This window comes from Xiphophorus couchianus, chromosome 14 (assembly GCF_001444195.1).
Source record: "Xiphophorus couchianus chromosome 14, X_couchianus-1.0, whole genome shotgun sequence".
Lineage (NCBI taxonomy): Eukaryota > Metazoa > Chordata > Actinopteri > Cyprinodontiformes > Poeciliidae > Xiphophorus > Xiphophorus couchianus.
Genome location: NC_040241.1, coordinates 22,317,283 through 22,342,146, shown reverse-complemented (window position 1 = coordinate 22,342,146; position 24,864 = coordinate 22,317,283). Strand labels below are relative to the sequence as shown.

At 35.9% G+C, this 24,864-nt stretch overlaps 2 protein-coding genes across 3 annotated transcripts in view; both read left to right on the top strand.

Annotated features, from left to right (window-relative positions):
- LOC114156967 (myelin-oligodendrocyte glycoprotein-like) overlaps positions 1-24,864 on the top strand; it is a 1,059,483-nt gene that overhangs the window by 676,516 nt on the left and 358,103 nt on the right. The window lies entirely within an intron of this gene.
- LOC114156957 (uncharacterized protein DDB_G0271670) lies at positions 10,380-23,748 on the top strand. The gene is made up of 11 exons (XM_028037603.1): positions 10,380-12,227; positions 14,229-14,294; positions 15,608-15,673; positions 16,917-17,047; positions 18,363-18,420; positions 19,877-19,900; positions 20,363-20,442; positions 20,544-20,634; positions 20,723-20,827; positions 21,930-22,124; positions 23,244-23,748. Exons 1-11 carry the CDS (start codon positions 12,194-12,196, stop codon positions 23,381-23,383), a joined length of 990 nt encoding a protein of 329 aa, XP_027893404.1. The 5' UTR covers positions 10,380-12,193; the 3' UTR covers positions 23,384-23,748.

Below are 24,864 nucleotides of genomic sequence, written 5' to 3'. Positions count from 1 at the left end.
GTTAGCTAGTTCCTGTATCGACGCTTGACTTCATCTGCTCCTTCTGAAATGCTCGATCACTCTACATAAAGTCAGACAGCTGAGCGCTGCACCAGCTGCTAGCTGAACACGACAAGGAGAGGAGGAAGAGACGATGAAGGCGATGAAGGTTTTCCTGCTGATCTCAGCTCTCGGTGAGTCTCTTTCAGGTGTTTGAAAGTCTTTACTGCGTCTCGGTGGCACGTGCTTCACTCTTGTGGTACTGGGGGGGAAGGAGGGGAAGCTGAAAAGTGGCAGGTGCCGCTACTGTTACGGTGCGACTCCAAACTACATTGTAGAGTTAAAAATCGGAGGAAAATTAGTGACACAACTCAAATACACCTCAAGTTTATGGAGAACAAGAAGGGAAATTGAGAACAGCTTGTTTTTCTAACAGAATAAAGGTAAAAAGATGCTTTTTTAAATCATTATTTAGGACAGTGATGTCCAAAATCAGCAAATTAAAAACACTCAAGGGCCACAGTTTACTTATTTATTTTTTCACTTAAAAATGCAAAGTGGTTTTCTTGTTAATTCTTTTCTTTTTGACCGCTAAGCACCAAATTAACATGTAATATTTTGAATAAAATGGTCAAAAAAGGGATCTTAAAGCTGCACAGTTTCTTAAGTTGTTTGTCAAAATATCAATTTTAGTTTTTTGCCATCAACAAAAATGAGAACTCTGTCATTAACTGTGTGACTAAGTCTGTTTTGGTCTTAAATGTTGCTGGAGATTTGTGGCCCCACTTACTATGACATTAAAATAAAAGAAATAATAAATCAAAACATGCCTTAATAAAAGAGAACCCTCATTTTCTATTTAATATATAAATTTGTTATTAAAAATCTCATAAAATTGCGTCCAGGGGCCACTAAAAACTACTCAAAGAGCCGCAAATGGCCCTCAGACCACACTTTGGACACCCCTGATTTAGAATAACTCGTTTTTTTTCATGTTGATGAGCTGATAATTCACATAAGGTGTCATAAAAAAGTATTTTCCACTTGCAAAATATAAACTCTAAAAGCCGTTTTAGATGCTGATTGGTTAAAAGAAAGAAGCCGATCTGATGCTATGATTCATGACTGGTTGCTGTCAAGATTTTACAATAACTATCAACGAATGTTTTTCCAGATATCTGGAGAAATTTAGGTACGAATCATCTGCTTTTGTTCAGACTTTGACTAGGCCACTCAGAAGCTTCCTTTTGTTTGAGTCATTTGGACGTGTACCAACTGGATCATTGTGCCGAAACAAGCTAAACTTTGGGTTTTGTTCCAACAGTCACTGGATGTCGTTCAGGGCAGCCCAGAGCATGACACCACCACCACCATGTTTCATTCTTGGCATAATGCTCTTTTTCTAAAATGCAGTTAGTTTTATGTTAGATGTAACGTGACACACACCACAATATTTTCTTCCACATGCATTTTGTTTCACTGTTGTTAGAAGCGTAGCTTATTTTTAATCAATATTAAGGAATTATTTACTTAAAACAAGCTCCTGTATGTTGCTAAAAGTTACTGTAAGTTAGTTTTGTCTTAGTTCAAATGTACTAAGACATTTGCACTGGAAAGTGGGCCACAAATACTTGATAAGATTGAGTGTTTTTGCAGTGTGGAGGTCATCAAGATGTGTGTTGATAAATGTGAGTCAGAGCTTTGTGTTTGTTTTTGGGTCAGCAGTGGTTCTGGCCTTGAAACTCTCCTATAAATGGTGTTTTTTGCTTAGTCTGTTCTCTATTGTTCATGAGCGTTGCCATTACCAGAGGCTAGAGAGGCCTGATGCGATCTAAATGTTTTTTTGGGTTACTCTTTGACATGTCAGGGGATTTCCGTCTCAGAAAACAATGTAATTTTGACAGATTAACACCAGATCCCTTGGTACAGACGAGCAGAGTTCCCGACCTATAATTACTTCAATTGGAAATGTTCCCTGATTTTAAAACTTTGGCCGAAGTGCCGTTTATAATCCCAGTTTCCCAGATCAACATCAAAACTCTTGGATATTTGATTAAACACAAATCAGGTCCAAGCGCATCAGAAAGAAGTTGTAAATTTGTCCGCTCACGGACAAATTTGTTTGTTGGTGGAGTTGTTTAATTTCATTGTTCATATGTAGTTACCGGGGCAACAGTGATTTCTGTCACTGTGGAGAAAAAGCTACATGTATTAATCTGCTTGATGTGTAATGAGACGATGTGGATTCTCTTCATCTTGTTGAAAATTAACTAAACTGAATAAAAATTAAATGCAATCAGACTCTGGTAGAGTTCCCAAAAGTTGTTCTCAAGTAAGAGTAGCACTACGTCAGCAAACTGTGACTCAAGGAAAAGGAAAACATAGCTGTTGAAGAAATGACTCAAGAGTGAAAAAGTATTTGGAAAAAGTACTGAGAAACTGATCAATTTATCAACCGTTTAATATATTTAAAAATTGCATCATCAGATGGACCAAAATATAAAGTTGAGTGGAAATGTTTGTATTTTAAGGGCAAAAATGACAATAATTTATGTAAGTAACAAAAAAATAACAAAATCAGGCAAAAGTAAATTTTTCCAAATCAGTTTTTTTTCAATAGAAAGAAAACTTATGAAACTTTAACAAAAACTGCAGGTGTAAATTTTGGTTAAAACATGTATGTTATTCATCACAATAAAAGTAGTCAAAGTACAGCATAGTAAAAATACTCCTAGAAGTACATTTTCTCAAAACAAACTCAAGTATATGTAACTAATTACTTCTTAACTCTGAACATAATTGAACATGTTATAATTTTAAAAATGGACGAGTAAAAATAGTTTATGATGGAATATTTTTGACCCTTTCAATCAAAATGATGGACATGGAAAAAGTCTGGTGACCTCCTGGATGAGTCGTTTACGTCTCCTTGGAGTAATTTTGGTAATTAAATGTTCTCCACTGTTTTCTCCACATGTAGATTAGAAGTTATCTACTTTTTGCTCCTGTGGTTTGAATTTCTTCGTATCGGGACGTGATACGTCGCTTTTGAGATCTTTTCACTTACTTCATGTTGCCAGAAAGCTGATTTTTTTTAATGAGTTTTATGATTTTATTGGTTTGGCATTAGTCAGATTTGGGTCTGATTAATACAAAAAAACAAACCATAGTGGTTTGTGTGGGTTCAGAAGAGTGAATGCTGATTGGCTGATATGCTGTTGTGACTGATAAAATGGCGCACTAGACCACCTTCTGTTTAAAATGGTAATAGTTTAGAGGCCAAAATGACCTAGTATCAACTCATTTACAGTAAAATTGAAGTTAAACTGATTGCAGTCAGAGCTGTGCATAGTTAAAATAACAAAAATGTGGTTTTAGCATTTAAGAGAAGAAGGAAATATTGTGACAATATTGAAAGCATTAAATAGAATAGCCTTTTCTGATTCTCCCACCTGAGCTCCGTATATAAACTACAAAATATTTTTTAAGTTGTTTTGTCAGATTTTGTAATAAATATTCACATTTTTTCTATGCTTTATGTCTGACTTTGTGTTTATTCTTCAATCAACCTGCTACATTTACGATTTAATGTGATCTTAAAACTACAGCGAGATGAATTTATCTCACACTTGATCAGAAACATCAGTAGCTGTAGTTTAGATAATGAACCACTCAGATGTGCCTGGTTGCTTCCTGTAGGAAGTGGTGCTGAAAACCACAAATACTAGAGACACATGCATGAAAGGCTGCTAACATACCAATAAACCAACATTCTGCTGCAATGTTACCTTTAAACTCCTAAAACCTTCCAATAAGAGTTCTTGAATTTCTTTACAAATGAATCTATATTAACATGATTTGTTTGGGCCGTTTTAATTTCTTCCTTTTCCCGCCTTCTGTAGGTGTTGCCGTCTTTTCAGAAGAGCAGTTTGATGATGATTATTCTGGACAGGAGGAGCCTTTTGAACTGGAGGAGCCTTTTGAACTGGAGGAGCCTTTTGGAAGCGGTGAAACAACATTAGAACCAACAGCTGGAACTGACTCCAGCTCCCTTCCATCCTCTGGTAACCTCGTCCTGCTCCGCTAGAGCTCAGAACCTCCTGCTATGATTATTTTGATGCATTAGCTCAGCTCTTCATTAGTTAAGTGCACAGTAGTGGAGGGTTGATAATGTGGGCCTGTTTTGCAGCCACAGTGTCCCAAAGAATCCCAAACAAAGTAACAAATAGCTAAAGAATCAAGATTTAAGAGTTACTACTGCAAAAAATGAGCTAATCGTGAGGTGTACTTACTTTTTCTACACACATATCCAGTTTCACTTGTACTTAAAATCAAATGAGATTAAAGCAGAAAATGTAATTTCCTGGTACCCAAATTCTTCAAAATTGTGACTTTAATGACACTTTCTGCATTAGTTCTAAATATTCTCACTGAATACTGGAAGATGAAACTAATCCTGTGAAACAGGAAGTAGATTCCAGCTAGTAATGGCTTTCTTCTTCTTCTCTTTTCAGCTGCCCAACACTCCCCACAGAGAGGAGCTGTTGTCACCAAATACAGCCTCTGTCTGCTTCCTGTAATTTTAAATTTGTGCATGAAAGCCTAAAAATAGTCATTTTCAGAGAGTTATAGAATATTTCACACTCATTGTTTTGTCCCTTGTCGAAAAGTGTTTAAATTAGATGATTAAAGTGTATTAAAATAATCCAAATAATAATAATATTTCCTCTACCATGCAATGTTGTCTATTTACCCAGGTTAATTCTGTTGGGAAAATAAACCGTAAGAAATGTTCCTGTACACGTTGGGATTCCATTTCCTTTTATTTTTACAAATAAAGATCTAAAAACTGCGTTAAGCATTTGAACTCAGCCTCCTTATTGAAATCCAAAACAATGTGTTACTTTCAGTAGCCTCCTACTTTGTAGACTGAGTAGTTTAATCTCAGTTACCTAGCAACCCCAGCGGAGTTCCACCTGTTACCTAGCAACCAAAGCTGAGTTCCAGCTGTATTCATTGTACAATGGCTGCTGGAAAAGACAAGTGTTTAGTTGCTGACTTTGCCATCCAGAAACCACTTGCTGCATTCTTGCTGATTGTGCAAAAGCCTCCACTTCTGCTTTTCAAAGATGTACGGATGTATGATTGTGCATCTGTTCGCAGCAATTTTCACGTGCGAGTGCAGACGTTGAGTTTAAGTTGAGCTTATTTGGATTTAAAGTGACTATGATTTTGTGCAAACTATGTAATGAGCTTGTTTTGAATAGACCATAGAGCAAAAATAACCTTTTCAAGGAAGCATAAGAGGTCACCTGGAGGTTAACACCTTGGAAACCAGGAATAACTTCCTATTTTCAAGGCTAACATGAATCTCTTGGTCTCAGGTACGACTCAACCTGGTATGAGGCCTTATAGGTAGATTAAATTTGGGCCATTCTTCTGGTTTAGAGCGTCACCACCACTAACAGGGTTTCAGTAAACAGTTGGTGGAAAGTTAAGGACAAACTATAAGCAGAAATACATATTAGCCACTCTGAAACAGGAATCTGTTATCGAAAGTGGAAAGAGGAAGGTGATAATATGAAGAGAATGCCAGACACATGGAGCAGACAGAGAAGTGTGTTTCAACAAAAACAGAAATTAGGCTTTTTTAAGTGACTGTTCCTTTTCAGTCAAGCTGTTTACATGGTTGAAGTGTTTTGAGGTGTGGATTATTATTTGATGACTGAATAAATAAGATCCTTCCAGAATTTCTCTTCTACATCAGACTGTGGAGCAAAATCACCAACAATATTCAACATCAGACTTTCTGCTTCTACCTTCAGACAAATCACCAGCACAGCAAACTGTGGTTGTCTGGGAGCGGGACAAGATGTCTGGAAATCCTCAGAAACACAATTCAGCTACATAAATCGGAAAGAAAATAATAATAAAACAGAATCTGCATACAGCAACTTGTAAATTCAGCAGCACTTCACATTTAGCTCAGTGAACCAAGTTAATGTCACCCAATAGAGACATATTGTGGAAGTAAGTTGGTGTTTTGATGGGATTCTGGATCTTTCATCATGTTTTATATCTCATCATGTCAGCTGGGTGCTGCTCTTTGTCTTTGTACACTTTGGTATTTATATTGACTTTGAAACTGGCATCTACATGAAGCACATAACTAATGAAGCTTGAACTGCTGTTAGTTAGTTCCTTATTCCTTGTTCTCAAATGCTTGGTCACACTTAAAGTCCGAGCATTTGAGGAGACGAGGAGAACCGGATGAGACGATGGAAACGTTAAAGGTTTTCCTGCTGGCCTCAGTTCTTGGTGAGTTTTTTTCAGGTGTCTGAATGTTTTTATTCTGTCTTGGTAGCTTCATCTTTTTGGTTAGGGGAGGTTGATGGAAAAGTGGCAGCTGCCTTTACTGTTCCAGTTGTTCCAGTGTTTCACTGTTAGGATTTGAGCTCAACTGACACAAAATGGGTCAAACTACACTGTGGAGTTAAGGACCAATGGGATATTAGTGACACAAACCAGCCAAGTTAAAGCTTGTAAAAAAAACAAGGAAAACAGCTTCTGAGTTTCTATTAGGAAAATAGTTGAGATTATTTTTATATGGGTGAAAAAAATGAAATCTTTTTGCTCAAAGAAGTCATTTTTGCAGATTTTATTTGTATTTGAAGATGATGCAGTGATTTTCTTTCACATGCAGTGCTGTGAAAAAGTATCTTCCCTTCGCAGAGTTCTGCTTTTTATGCCTTCCACATTTCTCAGATACCCAGTCAACACAAAAATCCTTTTCAAATTCTGATTTAGGTCAAGCCACAGCATTTTAATTTTCCAGACTTTGAGTAGGCCACTCTGAAACATTCTGATGTAATCAAAGAAAAGGAACTAAGGAACACAGAAACTAACAAAACCAACTCAAACAACCCGAGAAATAGGAAAGGATAATTTAAGAAGAACAAATGAAAACAAAAAGCGCATCAGCAGAGGTTTCCTTTCTGATTAAAGTCCTGCATATTTTAGTTTTAGTCCCTGGTGGTAGTTATTACTTTCTGTTTATGTCAATGTGAATTGATCCAGGGAGAGACCTGCCATGCTTGTTTTAAACATGGCCGCCGCCCTGGTGTAGGAGGGCGGTGGCCATGTTTAGTTGGGTCTGAAGTTGTGCCGTATTGTTTCCATGTTCAGATTAGAGAGCAGAACAGGATGGTTTTAACTTGCTACTTTTACAACTTCTGCAGGTGTTGCTGTTGCTTCATCACAGACAGACGATGAAGATTATTGGGGTTTTTATGAACCCGATTTTTATGAATTCTATGGCACAAACACATCTGGCAGTAACTACAACTATGTGTCCTCTTCAGGTAACCTCTTCTTGATCTGCTAATTGAAATATATACAAAAGAGCATTTACTGCAGAATATTTGTTAAAATTTTGCCCTCACATTAAAGTGTTTTATTCTTTATTCTGTTTCTCTGCGTTTCATATTCTTATCTTACTTTCCATGCATGTTCTGCTGCTGTCGCACCAGAATTTCCCCATAAGAGGAAATCCTGTTCTAATCTAATCTTCATAATGCTTTCCTGACTTCCTGCTTTAAAAATTTTGATGCATTAATTCAAAACGTCCTTCGTTGGCTAAATGTGGGATGTTCAAAGTTGGAGAAACTGCAGTAACTGAAATATTTTCTATAGATATTTGACTTTTTATTCTATTCTGAACATATTGAACAAAATCTTCAAACTGTGATTTTTACTGAGTTTTCTGCAATAAAGTCCAATAAATACCAGGTATTTATTGTAATACGGCATATATATATATAATACTGCTATAATACAGTATTATAGTTTGTAATACCGGGTTATAAATACTGAAACTCTGTTGTGTGAAGCAGGAATAGTTTCCTCCAGTTCCCAACTGAATTTTGATGGTTTTCTTCTCCTTCTCTCCATTCAGCCGCCAAACATTCACCACAGAGAGGAGCTGTTGTCACTAAATACAGCCTCTGCCTGCTTCCTGTAATCTTAAATTTGTGTCTGAAAGACTGAAAATAATGATAATAAAGAAGAAAAACAGACAATTTATTCAGACTTTTTCTGTTAACTATAATCCTGCTGAAAAGGTGTTAAATAAGATAAACAAATAGTGTTAAAATGAACCAAATAATGTAATTTCTGCTCCATTATGCAACAATGTAATAAACTTTAAATAAGCAATGTGGTCTAAAACATTCTGGGTCCTTTGACATTTATTGTGTATTTGTTTTTCTTTGTGTATTTTGGCGGAAATGTAAATGATTTAAAATCTTTTTTCTCTACGTCTTCACACTCTAAACATGGTTTTTAAGCTAAAAACACATTTTTGGTGCCAGTGTCTCCTCTTAAAGCTGCATGTTTTTTGAAAGCACCAATATTGAACAATTATTTGTGACTAGTTTTTGAATCTGTTCAATATTTCTCACATTTTATGCTATTCGGTTTCTATAATTACTTTTTCTCATTCCCTTGTTTTGGAGTCACTTCAAAATGTCACATTTTATTGGTGACTAAATGATTTTTTGTTATTTTGTGAAACATCGATTTGCATACAGGATGTTTAATTTCTGAACCATTTCTTACAACTTGGTCAAAAATAACTTTTGAAATAAGGCTGTGAAATATCAGGAGACATTTAATCGTGAAAACTGCAAAGACGTCAGTGATATTATTTTGTCAGCCCACATTTTGTTGATGCTTCTATTTTTACGATGTTTGTAGCCCAGGTTGCAATGCCAACTGTGATTCATCAAACTGTGCAGCTCAACTTTGAACGACTTTTAGGACGTTTGGAAAGTTTGTGAGAAAGTGAAGATATGAAGGAGAAGTTGAGGGTAGTTAATAATTAAAACTTAAAACTTCCTTCCTTTTGCACTTAAAACCTCTTGATGGAAGTTTGAGAGGCAGAAATGAATATTCAACATGCACACCAGTCAGTCTGGGCGTTATAACTGGATGAACTTCAGGCCTGGTGCTGCAGAAACATTGCTGCAGAAACATTCAGCATCTCTACACAGCCGCTTAAGTCCTCTTCGTTTCGGCTGTTTTGCAGGTTTCTGAAATAACTTCAGTTTGTTTCTGTTCAGCTGGAGAAAGTTATGGCACCTTCATGCATTAATCTTTTCTAAGTTTCTACTAAATTAGCTCATAGTTACCTGGTGACACTGTGATGTAGAGTTGTGTATCATCTGCATAACGACGGTACGCGGCAAAAACACAAAGTCTTACCAAGTATTTTTCATTTGATTTCAGGTGAAACATTCTTGTTACACTTAAAATTAGGAAAACTAACTTACTATTAACTTATTGGTAAGATATAGGAACGTATTCTGGTTCTGCTCTGCATCCCAGGAACCAGAACCAAACAGCATTCAACTTCTATGCACCAAAACTCTGGAACAAACTTACAGAAAACCGCAAAACCATCAAAACACTGAGTTTCTTTGAATCTAGACTAAAAACCCAGCTGTTTAGAGCAGCTTTTGAGCCCTAAGAAATGAAACCAACATTCTGATGTGTAATGATGACTTTTGGCTAAAGTAATGCTTCAATTGTTGATGACTTTGTATTTTTGTGTTTTTATGATGTAAAGAAGTTTTAACCGCCTTGTTGCTGAAAGACGCTATACACACAAACTTGATTGATTGCTTTAAGCCAATTATTCCTTAATATAGATGAAAACGTATCAGCTCCACTGGCAGATTATTGAAAAAATGTCTTATAAAAGTGAATAAAATATGTCAGCAGAACCACTTTTTACATCAGTAATTATTGTCTGACAACAAACTCCTAAATCTTGATTAAAACTTACTCTTAAGGTAGTTTTGGTTTATTTCAAGTGATCTAGAAACTTGACTGAAATACTTGGTAACTTGCTAAGTATTTATACTTACCTTGTTATTTGTTGTAATCTGAGCCACTGTGTAGATATTAAATAGGAAGGGCCTGAAGGTGAAACCTTGTGGTACATGTTACGACCCGCTACCCTCACCCTGGCTCGTTCTTAGTTCCTTTATACAGATTACGGGAGAGAGGGGCCGCAACATTAAGTGCGTAATGTTTTCCAACAAAAAGAAACCGAGAAAAAGAAACAAAAGGGCACCTGACGGAACACACAGTGTGGTGGGGCTTACCTTAAACGTCCAATCCGTAGGTTACGTTCCTCAAACCAGAACTCATCCATGGAGAAGGCCAGCCCTCGCGATTCCTCATACGTCAGGCGTTTTGTTTAATAGTTTTTTATGTTTTCTTTGTCTTTAAATATGTAGATATATATATAGGCTATATTTCTTTTCTCTTTTCCTTAAAACATCCGCACCTCTGGTGATTTCAATGGTGGCTGTTCTTGGCAGGCGTGTAACTTCCCCGGTGCTTAAATTCCTAGCGTCCAGCCGGTTTTCAAAACAAACAAAAATAAATAAATAAACAAATCCAAACAAACGAAGATAAACTTCCTCCCGGCCAAAACTTCCGACGCTCCCCTCTGGGTGGATCCGTCCCGAGGTGAAGGTACTCTTTTTATCCAGAGCCTTCCCGCACCGTTTTAATCAATTTTTTTCTTTGTCGAACTCCGCTGCTACCGCCGCTTCACACACGCCACCATCACTCATCCTCTTTCAGGTGCGCCACCAGCCCAACTTAAACACCTGGGCTGGCTAAGCCCCGCCCCCCACCGGTGAACCGTCAAAGGTGCCAACAATAAAACAAAAATAAACAATCAGGAGGCGGAAGCAAAGTACGAGCATGTAACATACACCGGATGTAATTTTTGGCCGCTCCATCCCTCTTCTTTAGGTAAGACACTGTTTTACAACACATTCCAAGTTATTTCTAAATTTAATTTCTTGTAATTACACCTCTGTCATATGAAAAATGTTTTTTTTTTATTGTTAAACCTTCCAGTGTTTCAGATTTCTATACCTTCACCTCTGCATACAACGCAGGATGGATCTGGACTTCCAGACTCTTCTGACCAGGTTTCATGGTTTCACTCCTTTATCGTCTGATTTTAGTGAACCTGGACATATTATGACCTCAGTGAAAGTTTCCTGCACTTATCTGGGTGCTTTTTCCTCATCCCATTCAATTTTCCTGTGACATCAGCAAGACCTTTCAATTCACAAACTTGACTTTTCCTCTATTTCAGACGTGGAAAGATGGCACGGATGGTGAAAACCCAAAATAAATTGACAGTTTCTGTTTTACTCAGACCAACCTGGCCGCCTTCAAAATGACTCAAATCCCCATTTCTCCCCTTTCTGATGCTCAGTTTAACCTTCAGCATGTGACCTTTACTACGTCTAGTTGTATTTTGGCTGGTATTTAAGGAGGTGAAAGTGGCTGGAGAGCTGAAGAAACCTGCACAGTTAACGTTTACCTGTGTGTTAAAGGTTGGAAGCAGCTTGAAAAGGGTTGACACCTGCGTTAGTGAGGCAGAAGCAGCGAGAAAGCAGAGCTACTGTTGCATCCTGTGGGGGGACGTGGCGCTCGCTCGCTCGCTCTGCGGCTGATGACTCAGTTCCTGAAAACTGAGCGATACCAAGAGTGATTTACAAAAAGACGCCCAACAAGTGTGGCACATAGAAGAAGATGATTCAGTGATGTTTGTTTTTTTAAAGAAATATAGGTGGAAAATAGAGGGGATAAGGGGAAGGTTAAGATGGAAAGAAAAATACAAAGAGCGACAGATTTCACGCACATAAAGTTGTGTTTTTATTAGACTTTCTCTCTTTTCTGTAGATATTTGCTAAATTCTTGGCGAAAAATAATAAAAACGTCCAAAAATAATCCACATTTTATCCACGTTTCCTCGTCACGACAAAGAAACTTTCTGAAATCAGGCCTCGGAGCCCGCCGGTCAAATTTGAATTCTTCAAACCGCAAAGTTTAACACACACAACAGAAAAACTCTGCGAGGCTAAACAGGGCGAGGGCGAGTAAAACGGGTGAGAAGAGAGGATGGGGGAGGGCGGGAGAAACAGAGAGAGAAAGGAAGAGAGACGCTTTCAGAGCTGCAGGTCTAAAAGTCGAGGACTGAGGAACGGCGCTGAGGAAGGAGCTTAAAAGAAAAAGGAACAAAATAACTCAAATAAAAGGGAAACTGCTGCTGCTTCGCTGATGATCAAAGCTTTTTGTTGTAAAAAGAAAAACCAATCAAGTGTGGGAGACGGTTTGAATCAAGATGATGAAGCTGTTGTCTCAGCTCTGCTTCCTGGGTGAGTTCACTTCAACTACTAACAGACTTTTCCTCCCAGGTCCTTTTTGTTTAAAACTCAAATCTTTAATATTAAAAACAGAAATGCTCACTGAGGCGACTAATTTAAAACTTTCACTTCTTCAATTCAATTTAATCAAATGCTACAGGAATGTTTGTTCAAAATGAGCTACTGGACATAAATTAGTCATTTATTTACTCACCTGGAAAACCTGAATTTAGTCATAAATCTGCATTTGCATGATTTCCACAGAATATAAAGGCCTTTAATTGATGCCTCCCATCCAGGAAGTAATGCAAAGCCACCATACGCCGCAGTGAGCTTAGGTTTCCCCCAAATGAACTTTTATTTTTTTCAAATGCAAACTGATGAAGGTGCAAAAGTGTAATATTTGCATATTTTCTAATCAATGTTTAGATTTAGGAAGCTAAGAGCATGCTCTTTGATTTGACTGGACTTCTTCCACATGAATCTACTAATTAAAAATCTACTGACTCCATTTATAATTCAGGAAAAATAATCAAAATGTAGCATCATGGGAAATGGCTTTAATGTCAATTAATGTGTTTTTGCAGTATTACACTGCAAAAACACTCAATCTTATCGTATATTTGGTCTAATTTTAGTTTAAATATCTTATTACACTTGAACTTCCAAGGAACTTTTCAGAAATATATTGAAGCTTATTTTAAATCAATGATTCCTTAATATTGATGAAGAAGTTCTAGTTCCACTGGCAGATTATGACATTTTTCCCGTTATAAGTGAAATAGAACTTTTTCAACAATATTAAGGAATTATTTATATTAAATAAGCTCATTTATCTTGCCAAAAAGTCATTTTTAAGTTAGTTTTGTCTTATTTCAAGTGTAATAAAATGTTTGCTCTAAAATTGGACCAAAATACTTGGTAAGATTTTGTGTTTTTGCAGTGAACACGTTAAACTGTGTTGCCTTTTAGGAACATAAAAGTAAAACATGTTTATTATTAAATTAAGGTAAAAAAATGATCAAAAATCTGTAAGAGTGAGTTTAGTTACTAAATAATCACTTAGAGCTTTCAGGATGGAAAAATTATTAGCTATAGGTGACGGTTTTTAAAAGCTCATAAAACTATGAAAGTTTAAATCGCTTCTCAAAACTCGTTTTTCTTTGGCATTTATTTGAAGTAGTGTTTTGATACTCTATTTTTATCAATTTGTGTTATTGTCGTTCTTGTACAGCACTTTGGTGCAGTTTTACACCTTTTTAAAAATATATATTTTAAACATTGACATTGAAAGTATTCAGTTGTTGCAGCTAACCAGTTGCATCTGCCTCGTGTTTGTCAGACTACAAACTCTAGGAAAAATATTAAACTACAAAAATGGTGGACCTGTAACTCTGAGGCAGATTACCTTTATAATATAACATCTTTTATCTGAACATCACTGTAAATATTTAATAAAACACCTAAAATATTTAAAAGAAACTAAACCTAAATGCTAGGTTGTAGTTTAGCAGCGTTATGCTAAGATAAGAGAATGCTAACATGTTTGGTAAAGTGTGAGAGGAGAGAGACGTTGAAACGTTAAAGCAAGTTTTTAGCTCTAAAAGTTTAAACAAAAATCACCACTAATCTCACATGTTAGTGTGACTGCAGCTGCTGATCCTGTTTTTACTTTGATTTAAAAGTATTCATGCTAAATGTTAGCAACTGTGCAATGCACTAGCAGGAGGTTTTATATGGTCATGTGTTGGCAGCAGACAGAGCAGAATAAAGATGTGATCAGAAAACCTGAATGTTTTGTTGTCTCAGACTTTAACACTTTGCTCTCATGTTGCACCAACTCTAGGTTGTTTTTTCACACATCTGAAAGCAGCTGCAGCTACCAGAAAACTCAGTCACTTGTTATCAGTAAACTGCATGCGGCTCACATTATGTTTATGATTTAAAGGACAAGCTGTTGAATTCAATGTTAAGATGTTGTTTTTTATAATATTTCTCTTTATTGCTTTGCAGCTCTAGCTACTTCTGCTGTTTCAAATAGACTAAATACGAATACGACGATACCTTCTGTAGCTCCAGGTAAAAACCGACACACTAAACATGATTTATAATGGAAAATGTTATTATCCACATCTTGTAAGCTCTATAATACGGCAAATAATAGAAGTAAAAGCTACAGATGCTGAAGAATTATATTTGTTTTGTGACTTTTTTTTCTTAAAACACAAATTCCTTAAGGTGGGATTTGTTTACCCCACAGAGTGAATTTGTCTGAAAAGTTCAGTGTAAAATTATGCTAATTTACTAAAAGGCTTTTAAAAAGCGACATAAATGTTATGAATGATGCTTCACAAAGGCCTGATTGACATTTTAAACGAATTAGCAAAGTTTACTTTTGTTTCTATCTTGGTCACAGACTCAAAGCAATTCTGAATTCATTTTCAAATTTAAAAGTGATTTTTGTTTTTTTTAGCATACTGTGAACAAACTACAGTCAAAACTTGCAATCAAGTTAGAGTAGCACTACTGCAACATATAAGAGTAAAAAGTATTTGGTAAAAATCTGACTCAAGTATTGAGCAACTGATCAAATTATCAATCATTTAATATTTAAACATTAAATCAGACGCACCAAAATATAAACTTAAGTGGAAATTTTGGCATTTATGGATCAAAATGATGATAAATTATATAAGTAACAAAAATAACAAAATCAGACTAAAAAAATTCCAAATCAGAAAAACTGATCAAACTTTAACAGAAACTGCAGGTGTGTGTCTGAGTCTGGTCAGTTTTTGCTTTTGTTTTTCATTCAGTGGGTAGAAAATCCAGAAGAATTACTCAAATAAGAGTAGAAATACTTCATAATAAAGTTACTCAAGTAAAAATAAAATGTCCAGAGTGGTAAAAAGTAACTGAGTAAAGTACTACCCAACTGTTTACATTGTTGGGTACTTTACTCAGTTACGTTTATTGGTTTTAGGAAACAGTTTAACTGTTTACATTGTTAAACTGTTTCCAAAGAGACGCAATCATCGCTACAAGCATCAGATTTTTTACTTTATTCTGCATCGTTTGATGAATTTCAGATAAAGTAAGTATTTTGTTTTTCAGGTTGTTTTAACATTTAGCTGAACTCTTACATCCTGGTACTCAGACTTCTCTGCCCCAAGGTTTTTCCTCTTTAACAGCAGTAGCCTAAAGTTTCTAATCTAAAATCATTTTAAAAGTCTTAATCCAAAATGCACAATTGTGTTTTTAATTTTTTTTTTAAACTCTGACCATTTCTACACAACCGAACCTTCATTGATCTGCCTCCTTAATTTAGAATTTTCTAGCTTTATTTATCTATTTATTTATATTTATTTTATTGTTTTCTGTTTCTTATTCAGTTCCAGCATCTTCCGCTCCCACACAACTAAATGACACAAAAACGGCCATGGATGTTAAGAAAAATGGTAAAAAATATTCTTCCTTAAGTCAGATTCTTCTTCTCCTTTTTCCTTTTCTTCTTCTTTTATGTTTTTTGGCGGTTGGCAAACAATGAAAATGTTGCTTTATCGCCTCCTACTGGTGTGGAGGTTGGAGCAGAGCGTAACTCCAGAATTAAATTTTATTAAATAACTCCGTTAATTTAAGATGATGAAATACTACTTGACAAATTTTACTCTCAAATTATTTTTAAATAAATCAACTAAATCTAATTTGACTTTGATTCTGTTTAATTTTTGAAACACCTGTTGTCTTTTCTCCTCAGTATTTTGACAGAATAACAACATTCTACACTTTGAATGTTTCTATAAAATAAAGAGCTCAATTTAACCCAAATCTACTAAGAGACGTAATTTTCTCTTCTCTCCTCGTTCTCCCTCTGCTTCTCGTTCCTCCAGTCTTTTTTTGAGTTTTATGAATCCAGCTGAGAAACCAGAAACAAATGTTACATTTTGTTGATTAGCATCGTCAAATATGTTGATCGATGTTGCCTTTATTTTGATCTCTTCATCTTGATGACTTCCACTGCTGCTTTGTGACAGATCTTATAGGTTTGAGATGATCTCCATGTATCTAATTAATTTAAAAATGATTTATTAAAGTGCAAATGTATGCCATACATGTAAAAAAAGTATAATGTACTGATGAAAATGTTATAATTGTTATTTTACCTTCAATAAATGGATTATAAATGACTAAATATTATGTAAAGTGAAAAAGTGAATCTTTTCACACTAAATACAGAATACAAAGTATTTACTTAATTAACCAATACTGATATTGATACAAATACTTTCATTATTTATGTTTATATCATAAAGACCTTTAAGTTTTTTTCTGGTTTTTCTTTTCAGTCATTTTGTTAAAACTTAGGACAGAATTTGGATAAAGTTTATAGTTGCCTACTAAACAATCTAATTATATATTATCATAATAGAAAAATAGATCACATTTGTCTATATTTTGTCCTAAATAAAGTTAAAAAATGATCATTTTCAGTTAGTTAGAGTTGAGAACTACAATACAAATTCAATGGAGAATCTGAACTAAAGTATTTATATTATTGACTCAAAGTGCAGGAATGTTTTGTTTCCATCAACTCCGGATTATTTTACAGAGTTAGCCTCTGTTTTCATCTTATCACAACATTTTGAAGTTTTAATTTGAAGATTTGAGATTCTTCTTCATTTTTTGTCTTTTTTGTATTAGCCACGAATTATTTTAATGCTTCGACATCTGAGATGAACTTTAATGGAACCATGGACAAGACGAACAACGCATCAGCATCAACTCCGTCACCCCCAGCGCCCCAGAGCCCAACCTCACCACCAGTAACCACGGTAACGGTCCTCAGTAACACGAATATTTTTATCCAGCGGCTGCAGCTCAAACCAAAACATTCATCAAAGTCAGAAACTGAAATCTGGTGGATTGTTCATGGGGATTAGGAACCCCAGTCACCTGTTAACCTGCATATTTTAATAGTTAATTAATATGATTTAATATTAACAGTAGAAACCATGTTGGTGCTACTGCAGACCTGCAGAAACTCAAAATCCGACCAAGGCTTTTTCATTTAGTTTCTACTGCAAATATCTTAGTGCATTTCAAATAAGACCAAATTAATTTATTAGAGACTTTCCAGGAAGAAATAGGAACTTGTTTTAAGTCAGTATTTGCTTATTGTTGATGAAAAAGTACCAAGTCTCAGATTATTTAACTTATAACAAAACATTTTTCCCATATTATTAGAGAAATAATCTGAGTGGAACTAGAGCAGAACCAAGTACTGACTAAACTTTTTCTAAAAAACAAAACATGTTTTCTATTGAATTTAAAAAATCTCTGATGGTTTGAATCATTTCAACTGGAAACTTTCTCCAGTTTTCTGCACAAATCTGTTTAATTTGTCTTAAAATTAAACAGATGTGAATTTACATGATTTATTTTCCTCCTTGGTTGCTCTGTTTTTACTAAAAGTGCAGAATTGCTGGGTTATAAATTCTCCATCTTGAGCTACATTGAGGGACAACTTTCTTCAGTCAGAGGCTTCTTTAAATTTGCTGGAAGACAGACTGCTGCAGGAGCCGCATCTACAACTCTATGACAAAAATATTCTCTTTAGGATTAATAAAGTACTTCAGGATTAAAAATGAATCCAATCTGTAACGTTTTATACACTTTTGCAGATTATTTTTTACTTTCTGGAGATAAAAAACGATCAAACTCTGATCCCCATTATCCCTGCAGTGAGCTACACATTAAACAAGTAAAGCATCAATGAACAAAGTTTTGTCATGATTAACCTCATATCTTCACATTTTGTCACCTAAAATACAGATGTGGTCGTTTGGACGCTGCTTGTTGTGTAAAGTTATATAAAATGTTCTTTAAAATAGTTTTAGGTGAGCTTAATCAAGCCACTCCACCGCTGCCGTTCTAGAAAAACAGCAGACAGGAAGTGAGTTTTGGGTTGTAGTGCAAAGCCCACCATGAACAAGAAAAGCTACAGAAGCGCGAAGCCAGTTCTCAGAAATCCAGTGGAAGAAACAAACATTTCAAACCATCAGATGCTTTCAAATGCAAGGAGGTTGAAATAAAAAAGAGAATGTTAGATGGCGTTAACTGATGGAGTTTTTGTTTCCTCTCTGACAGCCAGAAGAAGAAAGCAGTGAAGGGTCGACCTCTGCAGCCACTACAGCGTCCACAGCAGGTAGCTCAGCAGCTTCATGCAGGCTGCAGCTTCACTCTCTGCCTCGTTTTGTCTTCCTGCATCAAACCACAGCGACTCACACGCCTGATTTCTCTCTAGCTGCTCACCAGAACCCACAGGAGCACATTCAGATACGCCAAGTTTAATCCATCAAACCAGAACGCTAACCATCACAGGACGGAAAAAAACACTTTACCACTTAGCTGCCATTTTCAGGAGCGAGATTTATGATGATTAATTTGTTACTAAATAAAGGAAAGAGACGTTTTGTTTTTGTTTAGTTTAACTGTGTGAATATCCACAGAAATGAATTGTTAATGTAAGATACATTTATTTACTGTTTCTCTGTAATTCTTTCTGCCGTTTTGGTAACATAGGGAGGGAGGACACAGGCTTACCTACGACAGCTAATTCACACAAACTCAGTGTTTCTGTTGTTTTGCAGTTTTCTGGAAGTTTGTTCCATATTTGTGGTGCATAGTAGCAGAGTGCTGCTTCTCCATATTTGCTTCTGGTTCTGAGGATGCAGAGCAGAACCAGAAGACCTGAGAGGTCTGGAAGGTTGCTATGGCGACAACAGCAGATCTTTAAGCCGTTCAGTGATTTATAAACTAACAGCAGTATTTTAAAGTCTGTTCTCTGAGCTACAGAGAGCCACTGTAGGGACTGTAGAACTGGGTGATGTGCTCTGTCTCCTGGTTTTATTCAGGATGCCAGCAGCAGCGTTCTGGATCTGATTGGTATTTTTAGACACTGTTGCAGATTAATAGATCAACCTTGTTTACTTGTATAGCACATTTCAGCAACAAAGCAGTTCAACGTTCATGAAAACACAAAAATATAAAGTCATAGAATACACATAATGCCGTCGTTACACATCAAAATGTTGATTAATGTTTCATTTCTAATGTTTCAGAAGCAACTCTCAACAGGTGGGATTTAATCTAGATTTAAAGATAAAGAGTTTTTATAGATCTTAATCCTGGAGATGTTCTTCAGGTGTTGGAAAGCCGACTTTGTAATTATCTTTATGTGGCTCTGAAGGTTCAGGTCAGAGTTCATCACTACCTTTTCCACAAAGGCCTGCTGCTCGGCAGTTCCCAGCTGAGCAGCAGCAACTAGCTGAAACTGAGCTACAGAGCAGCCCTGGTAAAACCGCTGCTAAAGGTTAACAGAGGAGCCATGTTGTGATTTTTCCTGAAGGCGCCGTTTCAGAAACAGCAGGAGCTTTTAAAGGAGACACAAGCGTTAAATTACAAAGTCATAATTCCAACTGAAGGCAATAATTACTTGATTGTGCCTGGAAAACGCACGCTGCCCCTTTAAGAACAATATTATTCAGCGTTTGTTTTGAGAATGGCCGTCTGCTCTTTTAACCTAGAGTATAAATAAAGGAAACCAACATTAAATCAGATTTCTCCTGAGTGAAAAACTAAATCTAATGTGTTTCTTTCAGTGGCTCCAGGCCGTTCATCTTGGGGTAAGTTCACTTTTTTTTACTCCAGTTTATCTGTTGAGTTCATCTTCGCTCTGATTCTTTTTAAACTCAGTTTTAGTATTTTATCTTTTCTGTTGTAGTCCAGTTATTCACTAGGAGGTGAATTATCCCCCCGACTCCTGCTGGGTGTTTCATCATCACCCTGCTTTCAAAAACAAACCAAAGTTATACTAAAATAGATGCAAGTCATTCATGCTGTTAATACTTTTCTTATTGAATGCAGATGTTTCGTTTTGTACATTTTGGTTGGAATCGTCAGGAAATTGCAGCTAACATGTTGCTAATGTTCCAGCGCCCTCTAGTGGTCACTAGAATACAAGGCAAATTAACTCAGTATAATGTGAATATTTCAAACCATCCAAATTAGATATTTATTGTTTCTTCTGTGTTTTAATCTAAAATGAGGACAATCAGGAGGTAACCTCGTCATTTTGTTCTTGGCAGCTTACATCCTGCTGGTGTTGATAATCATCGTGATCATCGCTCTGTGTGTCATCCTCTACATGCTCCGCAGGGCGTCCAGGGTGAGAAACAACAAATAAATCCATGTTTCCTTAAAGAAAAACCTGTCACACTATTATACCATCAATAAATAAATGTTTTGATTTCTATTTATCTTCTCCAGACGTACTCGTTTGACCTCCAGCGCCCTCCGGCCTCCAGCAGTCCGTACGAACCAACTGGCACCTTTGGTCAGGTCTACCTGGATGACCTCGGTAACCAACTAACTCCGTCTAAATGTCTTAAAAGGTCTGACAACCTGAGTAAGAATGTTTTTGTTTTGTTTCTGTGTTTGTTTCTCAGACCAACCGGCTAACAAAGATGTGATCTCGGATGATCTGTCCACCACACCGGTACCCAACGGCACCGGCCCACAACCGGAGGAGAACGCAGACGGGGAAGAGAACGGTACCAATGTTTGGCTTCTGCTTTCCAGTCAAGTGTTTGGAAATCTAAAGTATTTAAATATTTTAGAAAATACCTGCATGTTTAAAGGGGCAGATTATCAAAATGAACAGTTTTCACATCTTTTTTATGCTTCCATCTGGGTTTCTACCGCTTCTAAAAACATCTCAAACATTTAAAAACAAACACCCAGATGGTTTTTGGTGTTTGGAAAATGAACTGTTTCAAAATCCTCCCAATTGTTCAGTCACACTGCGCATATTTGGCCAGCTGGTTTTACTGCTGTGCAATGGCTGCTGGAAAAGACAAGTGTTTTGTCCTGCTGCATTCTTGTTGGTTGTGCATGAGGCTCCACTTCTGCTTTTCAAAGATATATAGTTGTATAATTACGCATCTATGTGCAGCTATTTTGACATGCGAGTGTAAACGTTGAGTTGGGGGCCGTGACCAACAGCAGCTTATTTGGATTTAATCAACATGAGGCTCTGAAGCAGCTCATTCTGAAAGGAGATTAAACTAGGCAGAACTAAGCAGACTGAAATCTCATTATTTAAGAATTATTTTGTGCAAAAAAATTTTATAAAAATGTTGTGTATCACCAATAGACCTATTCTAACCTCTTCAAGGAAGCATAATTAGATTGTATTTGCTCAGTTCTGCCTATTTTAGCTCCTTTCAGAATCAGAATAAGCTGAAAATGGCTACAAACAGATGCACATTTGCACGACCGTACATCTCTGACCCTGAGGAAGAAGAAATGGATGGTGAGTCAACAACAAAGCACTTGTCCTTTCCAGCAGCCATTGTACAGCTCATACGTTGGTAAATCCAGGTGACCAAAAGTGCTGAAGCTCTGCTTGCGTTGCTAGGCAACGGGCTGGGCTTGGCTGGGGTTGCTCAGTAACGGCACAGAGTGACTTAACAATCAGGAGGTTTTTGAAACAGCTCGTTTTCCAGACACCAAAAACCATTATAATGTTAGAATAAAATAAATGGATGTCTGAAAAGTGAATTTTACCCTTTAAGGCAACATTTGATGATCCAGACTCAGTTTTGGTGAATTCAGACATTTACTCCGTCTCTTTAACTCCTTTCCTTCCTGCAGCTCTTCAGGATCCACCAGAAGCAAACAACCCGCAGAGATCTTCGTCCTCCTCCTCCTCCTCCTCCAGCAGCAGCTCGTTATCGGGAGGCGACCAGGCAGAGACGAAATCCAACCAGATGAGCAGCAACAACTTGTTCTTCGATGCAGTCGAGGAGACGCAGCCGCAGCAACAGAACGGAAACAACAACAATCCATGTGAGCTCATTTAAATACGACACAAATACAATCAACAGGTGCTATAAAAACTATTTCAGTGGAAAAATATTCTTCTAATAACCGAATCCCAGTTCAGATGTTGACTCTTTTCTAAAGTATCAAAGCTTCAGTCTTAAAGGCACCTTAAAGGATTTAAAACTTTTATTTTAGTGGAAAATCTGGAAACAAAAGGAGCAGAAGCTCCACTAAAAATGGAAAAATAAAAACTTTAAGATCTAGTTTAACATCAATTCAACATATTGTTATAAATTAAGCTTAAATGACATTTTTATCTATAATATTTGATCATTAAAATTTAATATGTAGTTTTGAATATCCAGTTTGATATAATTTTCTCTGCAAGCAAAAAGAAAATCTGACATAAATCAAAAATCTTTCCCATCGTTTAAATGTATTGTTTTATTGAAGTATCTGTATAAAACTAGAGAAGAAAACAACAGCTGAAAAAACCACCAAAATTATTCATACCCCTGTTTGTATTTTCATTTTCCTTCTGACTGAAGGTCATTTTAACATTTTGTAGCCGTCCGTCCAGTTTTGACTGATTTAAAGGGAGATAAAGATATAATTGAATCATAATTATTGACATGATGCTTTATGTGTGTGTGAATGTTTATATATTAAAGTATTTTTGGCTCCATTGGTGTTTTATCGACTCAGATAGTTTATTCCAGAATGAGGAAGTGACACGTTGCACTGCTGAGTGGGTTTCTGAGGATGAAACATCGGCCAGTAGGTGGCGCTCACCCACAATCAAAGATCCCAAACAATCATCATCTCTTTCTATCACTCAGCCGCCCATGTAGGACATTTGGGAAAATCTCAATAAACACGTTTTATAAAACTCATTTGTTTCGGGACTTTAGCTGCTATTTTTTATTTTTATTTGTTTAGTAGAATTTTGAGCTTTTACTCTGGAAAATGCATTTTTATGTCTGACTTAGACATTTACTCATTTATTTACTTGCAAAAATAAAATTTTGCTCGTTTTTTCTGGAAGATTTTTGAGTTTAAATAATTTTGTTTCTAAACATATTTATCTCTAGAGTAGATCAAATAAATGAAAACTTTTTTTTTTTGCCTTTTCTCCTTTTTTAGCCGTTTGCTCCACCGACCCATTTGTGGAAATAAACCTTGACGATCCGGCCTGGTCCGATCAGCTCCTAACTTCTCCGCCGACCTCCTCGGTCCTCCCCTTCTCTTCTTTCTCCTTCTCCTCTTCCTCCTCCTCTTCATAGCACCAAACATTCCCACAGAAGCAGAGACTGAACGTCCTTCCCACCAGAATCAGCAGAAGGTCTTTAAAAGTTTCTCTCTCTTTTCGTCAAAATTCCTCCCTGCTTACTTGAAACGTCAACAAGCTAAACACCAAGCTAACCCAAAGTCAGCTTGAACTGTGTTGATGATGAAATGTTATTTTTTCTCAAGTGGTTTTATTCTTTTTTTCTTTTTTTTTTTTAGACAATTAAAAAAATCTAGAAAAACTGCAACTTGCAACGTCTGATGCCGTCGAATCAAACTCTGTTTTAGTTTAGCGTTTCTAACAGTCATGAGTTTTTATGGCTTTCCGTTTACACATTATCGTTTTTCAAACTAAATAAACTAAATAAAGACTAGAAGCTAATGTCTCCTAATTACCGTCAATATGTACAATTTTGTAAAAACTTCTTATTAAATCTATATTTTGTGCCTCACATCATTACAGAAACCCGAAAGCTTTGAATTTCAAATCTAATTCTGAAGAATTGTTTTTATTTTAACTATTATGAACAATTTCTTTACTGTACAGAAGTAAAAATATGCAGCCACTGCTTTAATTAATGCTCTGATCCAAACTGATAAGCAGCTGTGTAACATTTTTATTTACCAACTTTATTATGTTAATTGAAATGATGTCGTTTTATCATTACCTGAACTTTAACATGTATAAATCAAACTTCCTGTCATTGAAGCACATTATGTGATGGTTTTTAAAATAAAAATGTTTTTTTGTTGGTTTTAAAAGAAAAAGAAAATGTTGTTTTTAAAATAAAATTTTTTATTTTAATAAAAAAATGTATCTTTCTGCATTAATTTAAATGCTCTGTTACATCACGTTATGATAAAGTCTGTTGAAAAGTGGGGAAAAAAACAGTTTTGGTTTAACTTTGGCTAACAATAATTTTAAAAAAGAATAAAACAGCTCATATTTTTAAAGTTGTGTATGGCAAACCCATGTTTTTTATTACGTTTTTTTAGTTTATTCCTGTAATATTTGCATTTAGTTTCCACAAAAAATGACAACAAAAGTAAGTAATAGTAATGTGAGTTTAGATTAGATGTTTTTTGTCATTAGGTTGGAATATTTCAATTTTTTTTTTTTTACATAATTTCCCATCTCATTTTTGCAATGTTTTTATTTTGAATCCTAAAACTGGAAACAAAATGGTGATAATTTAAAAATTGTTGTCGATATTTAGCTAACATGATAATTGTCTTTTCAACAAGTCGTGCAATATCAAAAACTCCACCATATTTCATTTTTTGTGCTCTGGAATATTGCAGACAGGAAATTTACTGATGTCCCACTGAAGAGCTTTCGGATGTTTTAATAGATTTTTGATTACTTTTGATTTCACATTTTGTAAAGCTAACGTTTTGATCAAGAACTTTCTGCTTTTATTCTAATTATTTATTTAGACGTTTACATTTGAACCAAATTGAAGTTTCACACCTCTGA

Bases quoted from the DNA above. Each gene is read 5' to 3' on its own strand.
- LOC114156957 (XM_028037603.1), top strand. From the start codon at position 12,194: ATGATGAAGCTGTTGTCTCAGCTCTGCTTCCTGG. The intron at 17,048-18,362 runs GTAACGGTCCTC...CCTCTCTGACAG, and splicing joins CCTCACCACCAGTAACCACG to CCAGAAGAAGAAAGCAGTGA. The intron at 18,421-19,876 runs GTAGCTCAGCAG...TGTTTCTTTCAG, and splicing joins CACTACAGCGTCCACAGCAG to TGGCTCCAGGCCGTTCATCT.